Consider the following 17336-nt stretch of genomic DNA (forward strand, 5'->3'; position numbering starts at 1 on the left):
CAAATCTTAATGTAAGGTACAAACAGGGTCTAAGGTTTGAGTGCCCCCAGAACGACCTTCCTCAGCCCTGCAGACACCCAAACATCATGTAATGACCTAAGGAAACTCCCGGGGCCTCTTCTAGGTTATACATGTAAATAGTTTTCAGTTTTAGGTTTTATGCAAGATTAGATACTGCTCTTTACAGGATGAGTGGTGTTGTCTTTGGCTGTGTGGTCTTAAATGTGTTTCTAATGTGTGTGTCAAATAATTACCTGTTAAACAGACTGCCAATCTGGCTGAAGCCAATGCTTCTGAAGAAGATAAAATTAAAGCAATGATGTCGCAATCTGGCCATGAATACGACCCGATCAAGTAAGTCCATAAATGCTTCATACTAATAGGTACTTTGGGGTGGGTTCCCCCCCCAATCAAAAGCATTGTTTTTTCAAGTTTTTGTGTACATGTAATTTTTTTTCCCTTTCAGTTACATGAAGAAACCTCTAGGTCCACCACCTCCATCTTACACCTGTTTTCGTTGTGGTAAACCTGGCCATTATATTAAGAATTGCCCAACAAATGGGGTAAGTCCAAAGTAAAAACCCTGGTACACTTTATTTTTCTTAATTACTTCTTAGTCATTGTGTTTTTCTTGGTGAATACTGCCTTCACTATGACAATGGCAAATGAGTAGAGGCTCTGGAGCCAAATTGCCAGGCTTCAGACCCTGGCTCTGCCACTTAATAGCTGGGTGAGCTTGAGCGAACTACTTGATTCTTCAGGTCTGTCGTTTCTTCTCTGTGAGACCGAGATGCTCATAGCAGTATTTCCCTCACATGGCTATTGTGAGGATTAAATGAGATCATATGTGTAAAGCACTATAAATAATAGAAGCAGTTAATGAGCACTGTGTGTTAGTTCATATTAAATAAAGGTAACTGCTTTCTTTCTTCCTCCTTTCTCCTTTCCCCTCCGAATAGGATAAAAACTTTGAATCTGGTCCTAGGATTAAAAAGAGCACTGGTATTCCCAAAAGTTTTATGATGGAGGTGAAAGATCCTAACATGAAAGGTGCAATGCTTACCAACACTGGAAAATATGCAATACCGACTATAGATGCGTAAGTATGCGAGTTAGGTATGACCTGTGAGGCCGCCGTCCGGCCAGGCACCAGTACTCTCTGTAGTCTCAGGCTCGTAACGTGGCTATTTGGATTTCTTGTACGGAGCATTGTATAGCAAGACTGTTGGTCTCCGTGTGTTGCATTTCTATGTGAAGAATGAGAGGCTGCAGTCTGCTCCATTAAATGCAAATTTAAAATGGATTTGGGGTTTTTTGTTATCACCGAGTGCCACTTCCCTTGTAGTCTTCTGATTTTTTCCTTTTTCTGTCATACCCTGCTTTCTTCCTCATTCACATACATACTCCCATATAATCTTATATGCTGTCTACATTTTTTTAAGTGAAGAAGACAAATATCTTAATCCTTTTGAGAAACAAAAGGCTTAAGCATAAACGTTCTACAAGATTTCAAGGCAAATATAAATGCCAAGAATAAATGAAAAACTGAGTCCTCTTGAATAAGTTCAGATATAATAAGTTCACAGATATATGTGAATGTTAAGATTCTAAAATATGGTTTATTTTATAAGCCATTAGCTTAGAAGAGCTACAGTGCTGTATGCTACAGCTTCATGCTTATTTTGAATGGGTTTTCAGATTTTACTTAATGAGTCAATTTTAATGAAATGGATAGATGTGAAAACCTAGTGGTATAGTTCAACTAGGTAACTTCTCATTTTATCTGCTCTTACTGATACATCTAATATTTTCGGTTGCCCTGGGCAGCTGTGAACTCACATAATAGAGAGCACAGTATTAATTGTCCCTTTGGACTGCATTCTCTAACCAGTCCTCCAGTGGATTATGAAGTGAGCACGTCCTCAGGACATACCTTGAGAAACATCAATTTGGAGAATAGCTGGCAATGTTCATAGTGACACAGCGAAAATGTGCAGAAGAACAGTTTTCCTCAGCTTCATGCTGTTGTGTTGAAGCATAGTGAGCAGGTGAGGGTGATGGAGAAAGATGGCTATGCTACGGAAATGATATGGAACAGAGTGGTTTCAAGTATGCACTTTAGTAATTAAGTACCTTGTTTTAGTTCACGGATAGGAATGAATGTTCTTCCAAACTCCCAACCCTGTTCCCTTGCTCAGTTTCACCCCCATCTATTTTTTATCCGTCACCATCCTGTGTTTTGTGGTTCATCTTAGACTAGTCTGTTGTTATGCTGTTTCTAATTCAGACATTTCATACATGCTTTCAAACAACTTAGGTTGAAATGGTTGATTTTTACAGACACAATTTAAGAGCAGACCGCTTCATCTTAATATAATATATACAAATAAAAGTATTTAAATAGAAATTTGTGTTGGAAAAATTAACACCACCCTTGTGAACCCTAACTAATAATTAACTTCATTGCTTTTGAATGCTGAAATACAAAAGCCCATTTGTGCCAAACACACAGCAAATACTGGGGAAAATGGGAGCCCAAATATTTTAAATGAAACTTTCACCCTCTCCACTAACACCACTGATAAGCAACTCAGACTCTTCTTCTGTTTCTTTTTCTATCCTCTGTTCTCCTCTTTTTTTTTTTTTTTTTCTTTTCTCTCTTTTGGGCAGTGGGAGACTCCTCTTTCACAAATTGGGAACAATGGGGCATAAGCAAATTGATACTTATTTCTGGAATCGTGGTGATGTCTATGGAGCAACTGCAACACAAATAACACACCTAAGGTACCCTACTCCGTACAGCTGAGATTCTTTCATTTCCAGCGTTGAGATTGACACACTCTGTTCCTAAATGAGGTAGAAAGAATCTAGGAATTCCTGTGTTTCATAAATCTGCCTGATTACAGAGAAGATGGGGGTGTTCGAAATAGTGGTGACAAGTCTGAGAATAGTGTATTGTGTTTTTTTCTTTTTAATATATTAAATATACAACATTTCTGCAAAATGTACTTCAACCAAAAAAATGGACCCCATGGTGGAAGTGTTACTTTATATTTTTGTAACACATACTCTGATCACTTAAGTCATTAATATTTCTTAGTTGGCTATAAATAGATTAGTCTCTCTTTTAAAATACTGATTATAAGTAGACCACTGGTTTTGCAGTCTACTTCTAGCTACTGGTGTGGTTGGTAGTGTCCTATTTCCCTTGAGATATCCCCCTTGATTGTGTAATGTCAGCACCAATTTCTGTTTCCTGTGGTACGACATTCACTCTGGTACCTTCACACATTCTGGGACTGTTGGGACTGTGGAGGGGAAATTTCGCTTATTTGTTTTTCAAGTAATATGGTAGGATAGAGAAAATTGTGGCTAAGGTGTTGTCAGGTCTAAGTTCAAATCCTGTCTCTGCCACTTAAACATAATTTTGTGGCACCGAGTGTGTTCCTTTATTCTCCGGCCCTTAGTTCTAGAGTTGTGAATTCTTAAGATCCTGTTAGCCAGTTTTATAGTGTCTGTTTCTTTTTGTTATACTTGTTTAGGGTTTTGTTTTATGTCTTTTTGTTGTTTAGGGGGAGGATGTTCATAATTAATTCCCTTATTTTGGAAGGTATTACACTTGTGTAAACAAATTTAGCATCGTACTGAATTATAAGTCCCCATTATGGCATAGTAGAACATGTGTGTATCTTGGAAATACTTTGCCTTCTTAACAGTGTTAAAACAGTAAAAACTTCTTTTACAGAGAAGCATATGCAATTGGGAAGAAAGAAAAACCACCTTTCTTACCAGAGGAGCCATCTTCTTCTTCAGAAGAAGATGATCCTATCCCAGATGAATTGTTGTGTCTCATCTGCAAAGACATTATGACTGATGCCGTTGTCATTCCCTGCTGTGGAAACAGTTATTGTGATGAATGTAAGAAACATTGAACCTTCAAAGACATAGATCTTAGAATATGTGTATTTACCTGGAAAGGCTCTAAGCAACATTATAGGTTTTAATAATGAAGTATAAAATGTCAATAATTGGTCAGTTCATCAGTGAGCATTTAATAGCAAGGACCGTCTTTGTCACTGCCTTTTTTTTTTTTTACAACAACCTCATTGTCCTGTTAATTATTAGTTAGAATGGACCACTTCTTATACCTTCATCAGGGTAGCTGTACTGAGGTTTTATGAAATGTAGGATTTTTGTTGCCTGTACATTTTAAATGGGATGCAAAATTTTGAAAGCTTTTTGGGCCTTAGGTATTCTGGAAATATTTTTAAATGGTACTTAAATTACCCTTTCCTGGATTGTGAAAAATCGCTTATTCTAAACTTCCTAAGTTTGATTGAGAACTGCTCTCTGTAAAGATACTGCCCAGCATTTGACATGTGGTGGCTTGTGACTTTTTTTTTCTGATCATTTATATTGGCATTTGTTTTTTTCTGCCACTTATTCTAAATTTGCCCCTTCTTAACCCAGATGAAAATGACATCATCTGAAAATTTCACTGTTCAATCCTGCTCTGGCCTTTTTCATTTCTAAACAAAGCTTTGGAATATAAATCTTTATTTTGGGGTCTCTTTAGTGAAGACCAAAGTCACAAAGAGGTCACTTAAGATTTGTTTCAGAGTACGTCTTAGATTTAACAAACCACTTATTAACTGGATTTTTTACTGCACTGAAGCATGATCAGTGAATCTGTGATTTAGCGTTACTCCTGTGCGCTGTGCTGGAGGTGTCACTGCCCTTCCTGCCTGAATCACCCTTCTGGTCTTTATCCTGTACTTTTCTTAGGAGGCTTTTTTAAAAAGCCTGTTAGCCATGTAAAGTTTTATCTTTCTAGACTATATCTTACTTCTTTTGTTTTCCCCTATAATATTCCAACTACTAAACAAAGAGAATAGTATTTAGGAAAGAGTGCTTTTTCTCCTAGTTTAAATGTTTGTTGAAATTATATTCATGATTTCTGTTTTTAAAGGTAGAGAGAAGTTAGCAGAGGAGTGCTATCAGGAGAGAGATTTTACTTCTCAGTATCTTAATCTTAGAAATGATTAGTGATGTGTGCTTGGAAACAGTAATGTAACTGATTAGATATAAGTGGTCTTTGTAATTCATTCTCTAAACATTGAGTTTGTACTCTGCTTTTATTAATATTTAAAATACTTGACATAGGTATAAGAACAGCACTCTTGGAATCAGATGATCATACATGTCCAACATGCCATCAAAATGATGTCTCTCCTGATGCTTTAATTGCCAATAAATTCTTACGACAGGTAACTATCTTTGTATCCCTTTTCTGAAAAAATTTTTAAATTTTTTGATTGTTCAGGGGCACCTGGGTGGCTCAGTCATTAAGCGTCTGCCTTCCACTCAGGTCATGATCCCAGGGGTCCTGGGATCGAGCCCCGCATCGGGCTTCCCTGCTGAGCGGGAAGCCTGCTTCTCCCTTTCCCACTCCCCCTGCTTGTGTTCCTGCTCTCACTGTCTCTCTGTCAAATAAATAAGTAAAATCTTAAAAAAAATTTTTTTTTGATTATTTAAACTGTACTTGAGTAAATACAGCCGTACATTTTCCTGCATTTTTCTGTTTGGTATATATAGGCTGTTAATAACTTCAAAAATGAAACTGGTTATACAAAAAGACTACGAAAACAGTTACCCCCACCACCACCCCCAGTACCACCTCCGAGACCACTCATCCAGCGGAACCTACAACCTCTGATGAGATCCCCAATATCAAGACAACAGGATCCTCTGATGATTCCAGTGACATCTTCATCAACTCACCCAGCTCCTTCTATGTCCTCATTAACTTCTAACCCGTCTTCCTTGGCCCCTCCTGTGCCTGGAAATTCATCTTCTACCCCAGCTCCTGTACCTGATATAACTGCGACAGTCTCCATATCAGTCCACTCAGAAAAATCAGATGGACCTTTCCGGTAAGTCTGTGTGCAGCTCTCACTGTTCAGAAACAAGTGAGATCAGTAATACAGTTTTTTATTGTTGTATGTTGCTCTAGCAGTTGTAGTGGACTGCAGTATGTATCATCCTTGTGAATCATTGTGCTCAGTAAGGTGGGGGAATAAAGTAACCCTCTTCTAAAGGTTTCCTTGTAAGAGATTACTTACTCTTAATTGGAGGAACAGGTAAATGAAGGAGATTCGCTCGGCAAATGATTAAGCATTCCAAGGTCAAGGACTATACAAGTTGCCAAGAACCCTTGTTAAATGTCGAATCATAAAGAGAATTCACTTGTGGTCGTAATGGTGGTATTAGAAAGAGTCGATCTGAGCAGAACTAAGCACAATTTGGATTGGTGGAGTAGAGGGGATAAAACATTGGTGGCAGTAGAGAAGTCAGAAACAATTGTTTTGGAGCAAAATTAGGTAGGAGACGAACAGTGAAAACTCACTTAAATCCTACCACTTCAGACACAAAAAGGACCTTTGACCGTGTCATCCAGTGGCTCATAAAAATATCAACCACTTAAAAAAAAAAAAAAAAAATAGGTGCCAGGGATCTGTACAGACCTACTGAAGCAAAAATCATGAGGACTGGGATGTATATGGAAGACGTCTCACTGATTTTCTGTGATTAACAGTGGGAGTGAGTCTCAGGGTTCATTGGCTTTTCTAAGATTACCCCTTTGATTCAGTGGTGGAGCTGGAAGTAGAATTCACTCTTAATCCTGTCTTCTTTAGGTCCCACACTTTGACTTTTTTTTTTTAAGCTTTGTTCTGAGAACTGAACTGGTTTCTGTCATAGCTATCACAGATGGGACTCCTTAAGGAGATTCCATTTTTTTTCCTTACACTGTGTGTTTGAGGAACTGTGCAAAGGTCTAGGCTTCTCACTTTCCTCCAGAGTTTTCTTCAGCTTTGATTTAACTCACCTTAGTGCAGGTGGTGGGTGAACAGACTTAGTAATAATATGTAAGTTTTTTACTCTAATCCTCCATTTCTGATGATTATTAATGTATTGCAAACTACATTGTTTTGTAGGGACTCTGATAGTAAAATACTGCCGGCTGCAGCCCTTGCGCCCGAGCACTCAAAGGGTGCCTCTTCAATCGCAATCACTGCTCTTATGGAGGAGAAGGTGAGTTTGATTGGCTTTTAAATTTGGAGATTTGTCGGGGCGCCTGGGTGGCTCAGTCGTTAAGCGTCTGCCTTCGGCTCAGGTCATGATCCCAGGGTCCTGGGATTGAGCCCCACATCGGGCTTGCTCCGCGGGAGGCCTGCTTCTCCCTCTCCCACTCCCCCTGCTTGTGTCCCGCTCTTGCTGTGTCTCTCTCTGTCAAATAAATAAATTAAAAAAAAAAAAATCTTTAAAAAAAAAATTTGGAGATTTGTCTTACAGTTTTTCTTCCGGGTTTTGTTTGTTTTTTAACTCTCCCTCTTTAGTCTTTTTTTTTTTAACTATTTCTTTTTATTCATGTTTTTATCCTACAGGGTTACCAGGTGCCTGTACTCGGAACCCCGTCTTTGCTTGGACAGTCACTATTGCATGGACAGTTGATCCCCACAACTGGTGAGTAAAATCATTCTGGTTTGAACATTTTCTCCTTTTGAAAATAGTTGTAACTTTACTTAACATGCGATTTCATATTTACCTATTGTTTTTGTTTCCAAGGTCCAGTAAGAATAAATACTGCTCGTCCAGGTGGTGGTCGACCAGGTTGGGAACAGTAAGTATATGTTTAAAAATCTACAGATGATCGCTTTTGAACTAGATAATGGGAATTAGAATCTAATGTGTTGGTGAATATTTTTTATTGTAAACTCCTCTTTTGTATGCCACGTTAACATAGTTTTCATGTAAAGTGTCATAAATTCAAGATTATGTAAGAACTATTTTCTAGAAGAATGAGTAATTCTTTTCTTAAAATGGTAAAATATAAATTCTTATCAATTCTTGTTACTATCATGTCTTACCAAATGGTGATCTTGACAGGATCTCAGTTCATGGATAAGTAGTAATTGAAAGTAGTATTTTTTTTTTGAAAGAGTATTTTAGATGTTGAATCACTTATTGTGCTAATAGGTTGAACTTTTTCCTAGCCTTAATGTGGATTTTCAGAATTTGATTTGAGTAAACACATATTAAGGCTACCAAACAGTTTCTCATTTTGAATAGTCTGTGTTAGTGGAATTTTATTACATATTAAAATCTATAGGATTTTTATCTTTGTATTGATAATGGTCTGTGGCATTAAAAATTAGTGTATTTATTTATGAATGGTCTTTATACAGTCATTTGTTTCTATAATCTATATAAACAGGCTTATATATTTATATAAACTGGCTTATATTCTAAAATTTTGATTTGTTTGTTTGAAAGATAAGTCAGATTTTTTATTTTCAGGAGTATGCTAAGTGAGAGACTTAGCAGATTGTGTCGGTAGAAGGAATACAGGATTTGGAGACCAGTAGGCTTGGGTTGGAATCCCAGCCCCTGCACTTAGCAGCTACATGACCCTTGGGCATGCAGTTTTACTCCTCAGCTCCATTGCCTCATCTGCAGAATTGCAACAGTGCTAGTTCCTTAGCTGCACAGTGCCCAGCAGATAAAAGGGCTCTATTTCTCTTGTAACAAGTTCACAGTCACTTGTAGAATGCTAAATGGAATACCATATTGTGAAAAATATTGCACGTTGAGGTTTAATTATTGTCACAATAGTTAATTGAAAAAATAGTTTAAGTAAATGTAATACTTGCTCATATCCCCTCTATCTGGAACAAATTTCAGGGAGAAGAAAAAGTTTCTAGTTAAAATATATGTCTTAAAGTCCACACACTAAGAGATCCTGTGTTATACTCAAGCCCATTTTATCTTTCCTCACAGTTCCAATAAGCTTGGATATCTGGTTTCTCCACCGCAGCAAATTAGAAGGGGGGAGAGGAGCTGCTACAGGTAGGCTTGTTAAACATCTTGAAAAACTGTAATCTGATGACATGCTGAAAAATATAACACAAAAATTAAAGCACAGCAGTGGCAGGGGAGGGAGGTCATTTGGTTTATGCTTATCTCACTTAAGTCCTCAGGAGTTGCCCTTGAGGCCTAGAGAAAAATAGATTACATTTAGTCTTTTAAATGATGGTTTTAGGCTACATCTTTAATACTCCTTCCCAGTGACTACTTTCTCCAAGCACACAGCAGAATATTAGCTCACATGCTCTTTTGAGGGTAGAAGGAAGTCATTAAGGTCCAGATAATATTTAAGGTGACAGTTTAGTTTAAGATGAAAGTTAACTTGCTCACCTCCCAAGTGTGAAGACTCGCATTTATTTCTCTTCTAGACTCCATTGTCTGAATCTTCTCCCACCTTCTCTTTTCCAAAAGAAGAGACAAAGAAATTGTTCGGGGCTTTTGCCCTGGACAGGCAAAAGCAATGTTACTCTTCGAAGCCCTAAGTCTTATTATCTAGGTCACACTCGCCACCAGGGTAAAGGGCCTCTAAATTAACTCTATAACAAGAATATTAAGGTTTATCTTCTAGTGCTGCATTGAGAATTGCTAAGTAATAACTTTGTTACTATATCACATGTTAATAGAAGATAATATTTACTAATTCAGACTCTGAAAAGAGGCTTAAACTCTAAACCCCTGCTGCTGCTGTTGTGTACCAGTTATTCATAATTTAAAGAACCTTTAGCTTAACAGAAATAAGCCCACCTTTTAAAGAAGCCACTATTTCTTTGATGAGGGACAATTCAGAAACTTTGGCCAGCACTGTTATTTTTACCCAATGCTTAGAAATAAAACATTTGAGATTTTTAGTTGTTAATTACAAATGTTAAGAGTAGTACTTATTTTCTTGAGGATGAAAGGTAGAGCATAGGGAATATAATCAATGGTATTGTGATAGCATAGTATGGTGACAGTAGTTACACTGTGAGCCTCACATAAGGTATAGACCTATTGAATCACTGTGTTGCACACCTGAAACAAATGTAGCCTTGTGTCAACTATACTTCCAGTTTTTTAAAAAATGTAACCAATTAATAAAAAGTACTTTAAATGCAAAAACAAAACAAAACCAAAAAGCTATGAAGCCATTTAAGACATTTTAATGACATCAAGAAATGCTCATGATATACATGTCAGGTGAAATATAAAATTATGAAAATAGTACCTTGTACTTAGGTATTTTTGAAGTACCACTTAGAAGGATCCTTTCCACACTTCCTACCTCAAAGGATTACAGGAAGTGGTTTTTATTCATTGAAAGTTTTGGTCTGGAAGGTATTTTGGGGAGGCCTAGGTCAGAGAGGCATTAACCTTGTCAGTTCCTTTAAATGACAGATTAGGAAGTCACAAAAGATCTTTGTGGAGTGGAAAAAAAAAAAAAGATCTTTGTGGAGTGATAATAAATGTGAACTTCACAAAAGAGAACTTCTAAATATAACGTCTCCATAGAGAGAAGGCCCTATAAACTTGTGTCATTTCGGTCCCCGAGTGGCCTTAAAAATTATATTTTCATATAAATAAGTTCCTATTCTTATTTGAATAGTTGATTCTATTCCATCATTTGTAAGTTTGAAGATAATTATGGATAGAAAAGACAAGCTTACTTGTCTTGTCTTGGTTGATTTTAGTTTGAAGGAATAATATCTCGGATTTATTTCTCCAGAAGTATAAACCGCGGACGACACCACAGCGAAAGATCACAGAGAACTCAAGGCCCATCGCTACCAGCAACTCCAGTTTTTGTGCCTGTGCCACCCCCTCCTTTGTACCCGCCCCCACCCCATACACTTCCTCTCCCTCCAGGTGTGCCTCCTCCACAGTTCTCTCCTCAGTTTCCTCCTGGCCAGCCACCACCTGCTGGCTATAGTGTCCCTCCTCCAGGCTTTCCTCCAGCTCCGGCCAATTTATCAACAACTTGGGTATCATCAGGAGTGCAGACAGCTCACTCAAATACCATCCCAACAACACAAGCACCCCCGTTGTCCAGGGAAGAATTCTATAGAGAGCAACGACGCCTAAAAGAAGAGTGAGTGTTTTAATTTGAAATTCTCATACACTTTCATTTTCTGATGTAACATTAAACCAGGTATCTTTGGAAACATTTTTAGTGTTTCCAGTTAGTACAAGAAAAATCACCTAAAAATTAAACCAAAGCCATACAAGCAACTTCCTCAGGGATTCTTAGTTATTTATAGTTTTAAAGTGGAAAACTAATGGCAATTTCATTCATTTCATTCATGATCTAATTACATTTGTCTTGTTAGTTTTCTTAAATGGTTTTTGTTAACTTTCACTCTTTAACTTTATTTTACTAGGGAAAAGAAAAAGTCCAAGCTAGATGAGTTTACAAATGATTTTGCTAAGGAATTGATGGAATACAAAAAGATTCAAAAGGAGCGTAGGCGCTCATTTTCCAGGTTAGTGTTTTGCAAGCCTTCACAACAGAATTACAAATGGGACTTTGAATATCCAGGGATTAGCTATGGATATAAATAACATTGCACTTATGGAATTTTTCTGATTCGGTCTAGGTTTATAGAAATGGACATGTAGCTTATTTCCCAATATCTGTTTATTGAAATAATGTCTCAATGTAAATTCTATTGTGTAGAACTAGCAGTTATGGGGATGAAATTGCCCTTGTCCCTCGAAGTTATTTGTAGTGTGAAATAATTGGGAGATGTTTGTGGAAGGAAAGAAATAGAGAAATAGCCAAAGAACATTTCTGAGGACCCTTTTACCTGAGGCTACAGCTTCTTGCTGGAACATTAACCTGTGTAATTGATGAAGTAGTGGTAGAATACAGATTGCTTTATTGATAGAAAAGCTGAATTATAAAAATTCCCTGGAAGTTTGTTTAAAAGACTTATTTTTTAAGCTTACATTTGAAATGTGGTTCCTTTCAAAGCTAGACTATTGGCCAACATAGGACAAAGAAATTACTCCTACTTAAATAACCAGATAGGAAGTAAAATTTAAATTTAATTGGCATTTTGTTTAATGTTAATTAGCTCATATAACTCACGGTACATTAATGCGCTTCACTCTTAATTGTCAAGATTTCACTTTTGTTTTGTAACAAGTGATTGCTCTGATCTCTGTGTACTTTATTCCATTCCAGTAGAGGTCACTGTGCCTCTTTAATCATCTAAGATGAAATTTGATATAAAGATGGAACCGTGAGGAGAGCATGCTAGAATCTGAGTCTGTATTTTATTTTGTATATATTTCTCAACTATCAACTATTGTTTTGTTTTTGTTTTTAGGTCTAAATCTCCCTATAGTGGTTCATCATATTCAAGAAGTTCATATACTTATTCTAAGTCAAGATCTGGTTCAACACGTTCACGTTCTTATTCTCGATCATTTAGCCGCTCACACTCTCGTTCCTATTCACGATCTCCTCCATACCCCAGAAGAGGCAGAGGCAAGAGCCGAAATTACCGTTCACGGTCTAGATCTCATGGATATCATCGATCTAGGTCAAGGTCACCCCCATATAGACGATATCATTCACGGTCAAGATCTCCTCAAGCATTTAGGGGACAGTCTCCTAATAAACGTAACGTGCCTCAAGGGGAAACAGAACGTGAATATTTTAATAGATACAGAGAAGTTCCGCCACCTTATGACATGAAAGCTTATTATGGGAGGAGTGTTGACTTTAGAGACCCATTTGAAAAAGAGCGTTACCGAGAATGGGAGAGAAAATATAGAGAGTGGTATGAAAAGTATTATAAAATAGGTTATGCTACTGGAACACAGCCTAGACCATCAGCAAATAGAGAGAACTTTTCTCCAGAGAGGTTTTTACCTCTTAATATCAGGAATTCTCCCTTCACAAGAGGCCGCAGAGAAGATTATGCTGGTGGACAAAGCCATAGAAGTCGAAATTTAGGTGGCAACTATCCAGAAAAGCTTTCAACAAGAGACAGTCACAATCAGAAGGACAGCACAAAGTCGAAAGAGAAGGAGAGTGAAAATGCTCCAGGAGATGGTAAAGGAAACAAACATAAGAAACACAGGAAAAGAAGAAAGGGGGAGGAAAGTGAAGGCTTTCTAAACCCTGAGTTATTAGAAACTTCTAGGAAATCGAGAGAACCTACAAGTGGTGAAGAAAATAAAACAGATTCATTGTTTGTTCTCCCAAGTCGAGATGATGCTACACCTGTTAGAGATGAGCCAATGGATGCAGAATCTATCACTTTTAAATCAGTGTCTGAAAAAGACAAGAGGGAGAAAGACAAACCAAAAGCAAAAGGTGATAAGACCAAACGGAAAAATGATGGTTCTACTGTGTCCAAAAAAGAAAACGTTGCAAAACCTGCTAAGGGACCTCAAGAAAAACTAGATGGAGAGCGTGAAAAATCTCCTCGATCTGAACCTCCACTTAAAAAAGCCAAAGAGGAGACTCCAAAGACTGACAGTGCTAAATCATCATCTTCCTCCCAAAAAGATGAAAAGATCATTGGTACCCCCAGGAAAGCTCACTCTAAGTCGGCAAAAGAACACCAAGAGACAAAACCAGTCAAAGAGGAAAAAGTGAAGAAGGATTACTCCAAAGATGTCAAATCAGAAAAGCTAACTAATAAGGAAGACAAGGCCAAGAAGCCTAGTGAGAAAAGTAAGCCACCTGACAGCAAGGGAGAAAAAAGAAAAAGAAAAACTGAAGAAAAGGGTGTAGATAAAGATTTTGAATCCTCTTCAATGAAAATCTCTAAACTAGAAGTAACCGAAATAGTGAAACCATCACCAAAGCGGAAAATGGAACCAGATATTGAAAAGATGGATAGGACCCCTGAGAAAGACAAAACTTCATCATCAACTGCCCCAGCCAAAAAAATCAAGCTCAACAGAGAAACGGGTAAAAAAATTGGAAGTACAGAAAATGTATCTAATACAAAAGAAACCACTGAAAAATTGGAATCAACATCTAGCAAAGTTAAACAAGAAAAAGTCAAAGGAAAGGTCAGACGAAAAGTAGCTGGAGCTGAAGGATCCAGCTCAACGCTTGTGGATTATACCAGGTAACTGATGATGGGTGGTTGGGTGTGGATGTTTGTTTGGGGAAAGAATTCCTTTAATTTTATCAGTGCTTGTAATTCTAAAGTGTAGTATGTTAATTAAGAAGGGGTTAGGCTGGTTTATTCATGTCTTTAAAGAAAGGAGTTGAAGGTTGTAAGTAGATTTTGTGGGTGAGCCTTTTTTTTCTTAACACAATCCTACATTTAAATCATTTAATCTCAGAGTAGGGCCATTGGCTTTTGAGAGTTATAAGGACGTTTATGTTTAAGTTAGCCTTTTTTTGTATTTATCAGTGTTGAGTAGTAGTAAATTCTTCATTAAATTCATCATAAATTAACTATTTTAATTTTTTTTTAGTACGAGCTCAACTGGAGGCAGTCCTGTGCGGAAATCTGAAGAAAAAACAGATACAAAACGAACTGTCATTAAAACTATGGAAGAGTATAATAATGACAATACAGCTCCTGCTGAAGATGTTATTATTATGATTCAGGTTCCTCAGTCAAAATGGGATAAAGATGACTTTGAATCTGAAGAAGAAGATGTTAAGACCACACAGCCTATATCAAGTGTAGGAAAACCTGCCAGTGTTATTAAAAATGTTAGCACTAAACCCTTAAATACAGTCAAGTATACTGAAAAAGAAAGCGAGTCATCAGAGAAAATTCAGAAACTCACCAAGGAAGTGAGCCATGAACTTATACAACATGAGATCAAAAGTTCAAAGAACTCTGCATCCAGTGAAAAGGGGAAGACCAAAGATCGAGATCATTCAGTGTTGGAGAAGGAAAACCCTGAGAAGAGGAAGAACAGCGCTCAGCCGGAGAAAGATAGTAACTTGGACCGTCTGAATGAACAAGGAAATTTTAAAAGTCTGTCTCAATCTTCCAAAGAGACGAGAACTTCAGATAAGCATGATTCTGTTCGAGGTTCTTCAACTAAAGACTTTACCCCCAACAGAGACAAAAAAACTGACTATGACAACAGAGAATATTCAAGTTCCAAACGTAGAGATGAAAGGAATGAATTAACAAGAAGGAAAGATTCTCCTTCTCGAAGTAAAGATTCTGCATCTGGACAGAAAACTAAGCCACGGGAGGAGAGAGATTTGCCCAAGAAGGGAACAGGAGATTCCAAAAAGAGCAATTCCAGTCCCTCAAGAGACAAAAAACCTCATGATCACAAAGCCACTTATGATACTAAACGCCCAAGTGAAGAGACAAAACCTGTAGATAAAAATCCTTGTAAAGATCGTGAGAAGCACATGTTAGAAGCAAGGAACAATAAAGAGTCAAGTGGCAATAAATTACCATATGTGCTTAACCCACCAGACCCACAGACTGAAAAAGAGCAAGTTCCTGGGCAGACTGACAAGAATGCGGTGAAGCCGAAACCACAGTTAAGTCACTCCTCCCGACTTTCGTCCGACTTAACTAGAGAAACTGATGAAGCTGCTTTTGAACCAGACTATAATGAAAGTGACAGTGAAAGCAATGTGTCTGTAAAAGAGGAGGAAACTTCAGGAAAAGTTTCTAAGGAACTGAAAGATAAAGTCGTGGAGAAAGCAAAAGACAGCCTGGACCCAGCAGCAGGCGGCCAGGTAGGCACAGCCAGGAGCCAGAGTCAAAGCAGCCCTAGTGTTAGTCCAAGTAGAAGTCATAGCCCTTCCGGAAGCCAGACCCGAAGCCACAGCAGTAGTGCCAGCTCTGCAGAGAGTCAGGACAGCAAGAAGAAGAAGAAGAAGAAGGAAAAGAAAAAGCACAAGAAACATAAAAAACATAAGAAGCATAAGAAGCATGCGGGCGCCGAAGTAGAATTGGAAAAAAGCCAAAAACACAAACACAAGAAAAAGAAGTCAAAGAAGAGCAAAGATAAAGAAAAGGAGAAGGAGAAAGATGACCAAAAAGTGAAATCTGTCCCGGTATAAAAGGACAGATTTTTAAAAATTGACTTAATTACTAAGTCATCTGTATTAAATTTTGTTATAATGTAAAGAGATTCAAGCCTTGTAAATAATGATATGGAAGACCCTGTGCTGCACTTAAAATATTGCTGCTTGATTATTTGATTTTTACATCAGAGCTTTATAACACGAACTTTTGTACAGAATTGTGAGTTGTGACCATGTAACATGAGAGGTTTTGCTAGGGCCTATTATTTTTAACCACCATTAATTAGTTGGGGTGGAGTTTACTGTACTGTGAAATTTTCACATTTGAATTTTTTTAATTGCCTGGCAAAAGCTGGTATCAGTTCTAAAATATCAGCAGAATGATTTGCTGAATTCATTACAACCCCGTTATGTCACTTTTTGATTACAATAAAAGTTTTCAGTAAACTTTTCAAATGTCGAATATCTGTGTTATTTGAAGGAAGTGTGTCATGTCTCTTCCCCCTTCCATTTCCTCACTTAAAATAGCCTTTGAGCCTGTAGTATAAGCTGCACCAAATATACAAAATTACGAAGTAAACATGGTAGGTAGACTTCATCAGTGGGCTGGTAGTAGGTGGCCAGAAATAAGAAATCAGGATTAATTGGAGAGCTAGTTGAAAAAAAATCTAAAAGGGTCTTATAGTAATTAGAAGTTTGGACTTGAATTTCAGCAATGAGGAGTTGTGATTTGTTTATGGTTCTTTTTCTTGAAACCCTGATAAACAAGTGTTAAATTCCTCGATAAAGTGCCAGCTAAAGCACACAGTCATGAGCGTCTGTGGCCTGCCTGGTCTGCCCCATTGACAAGAGCAAGCAGGAAGAGGTCCAGGAGCACTGGGTTAGACTATAATGGGCTCTTTGGGGCTGTGGTTCAGTAAGTTATCGTAGGCAATGAAAAGCTATTGAAAGGGTTTGGGGAGTTAGGGTAAGAATGGTACCTCAGAAACACGGCAGTATGAACAGGGATCAAGATGACAGCGGCTGGAAGGAGGAAAAGAGACCAGCTCCAGTCTGAGGGTGGTCCTAGGGTTCCCCAGGACTGTTAATAGTGGGAGAGGAAAGGAACTAAATTAGCAGCAACTTGCTTCTATGAACCTCCTGTGTCTGTGCCTTTAAAGGATTTCCAGGCTGGGCCGTGTGGACAATGTGCAAAAATACTTCAGAGTGTGTTTTTAATGTAACTTCTAATGTTTAAAGAAAAATGATTTAAAGAGATTAATGTGGGTGTCACAAATGCTGTTGACCTCATGAAAGCCATTCAGGACTGAGTTAAGTTTGTTACATGTTTGTCAAAAGTTAAGTGTGTTAAAATAAGTTAAATGAAACCAACTTTCCTTTAAAGGGCTGTCACTGGGGATGAAGGTGTCTGTTGTGCCCCCTTGAAGCCCCACCGCACCCCACCCCACACAACACA

The 17336-nt window shown here is 37.8% G+C and overlaps 1 protein-coding gene across 2 annotated transcripts in view; it reads left to right on the top strand.

Moving 5' to 3' along the window:
- The window catches only part of RBBP6 (RB binding protein 6, ubiquitin ligase), a 31789-nt gene extending 15453 nt beyond the window's left edge, over positions 1–16336 (top strand). Inside the window, exons 5-18 of one of the 2 annotated variants that reach the window (XM_021686823.1) lie at positions 266–354; positions 467–563; positions 960–1099; positions 3746–3918; positions 5164–5267; positions 5596–5933; positions 6996–7092; positions 7446–7524; positions 7627–7681; positions 8839–8907; positions 10628–10990; positions 11280–11381; positions 12231–13991; positions 14347–16336. In XM_021686823.1, the coding sequence (XP_021542498.1) occupies positions 266–354; positions 467–563; positions 960–1099; positions 3746–3918; positions 5164–5267; positions 5596–5933; positions 6996–7092; positions 7446–7524; positions 7627–7681; positions 8839–8907; positions 10628–10990; positions 11280–11381; positions 12231–13991; positions 14347–15916 (5037 nt within the window). In that variant the 3' untranslated portion in view covers positions 15917–16336. The remainder of the gene's footprint in view (positions 1–265; positions 355–466; positions 564–959; positions 1100–3745; positions 3919–5163; positions 5268–5595; positions 5934–6995; positions 7093–7445; positions 7525–7626; positions 7682–8838; positions 8908–10627; positions 10991–11279; positions 11382–12230; positions 13992–14346) is intronic. The other variant, XM_021686824.1, reaches the window with a different exon arrangement.
- Positions 16337–17336: the final 1000 nt, after the last annotated feature.

The sequence above is a fragment of the Neomonachus schauinslandi genome, chromosome 5 (assembly GCF_002201575.2).
Source record: "Neomonachus schauinslandi chromosome 5, ASM220157v2, whole genome shotgun sequence".
NCBI classification, from domain to species: domain Eukaryota; kingdom Metazoa; phylum Chordata; class Mammalia; order Carnivora; family Phocidae; genus Neomonachus; species Neomonachus schauinslandi.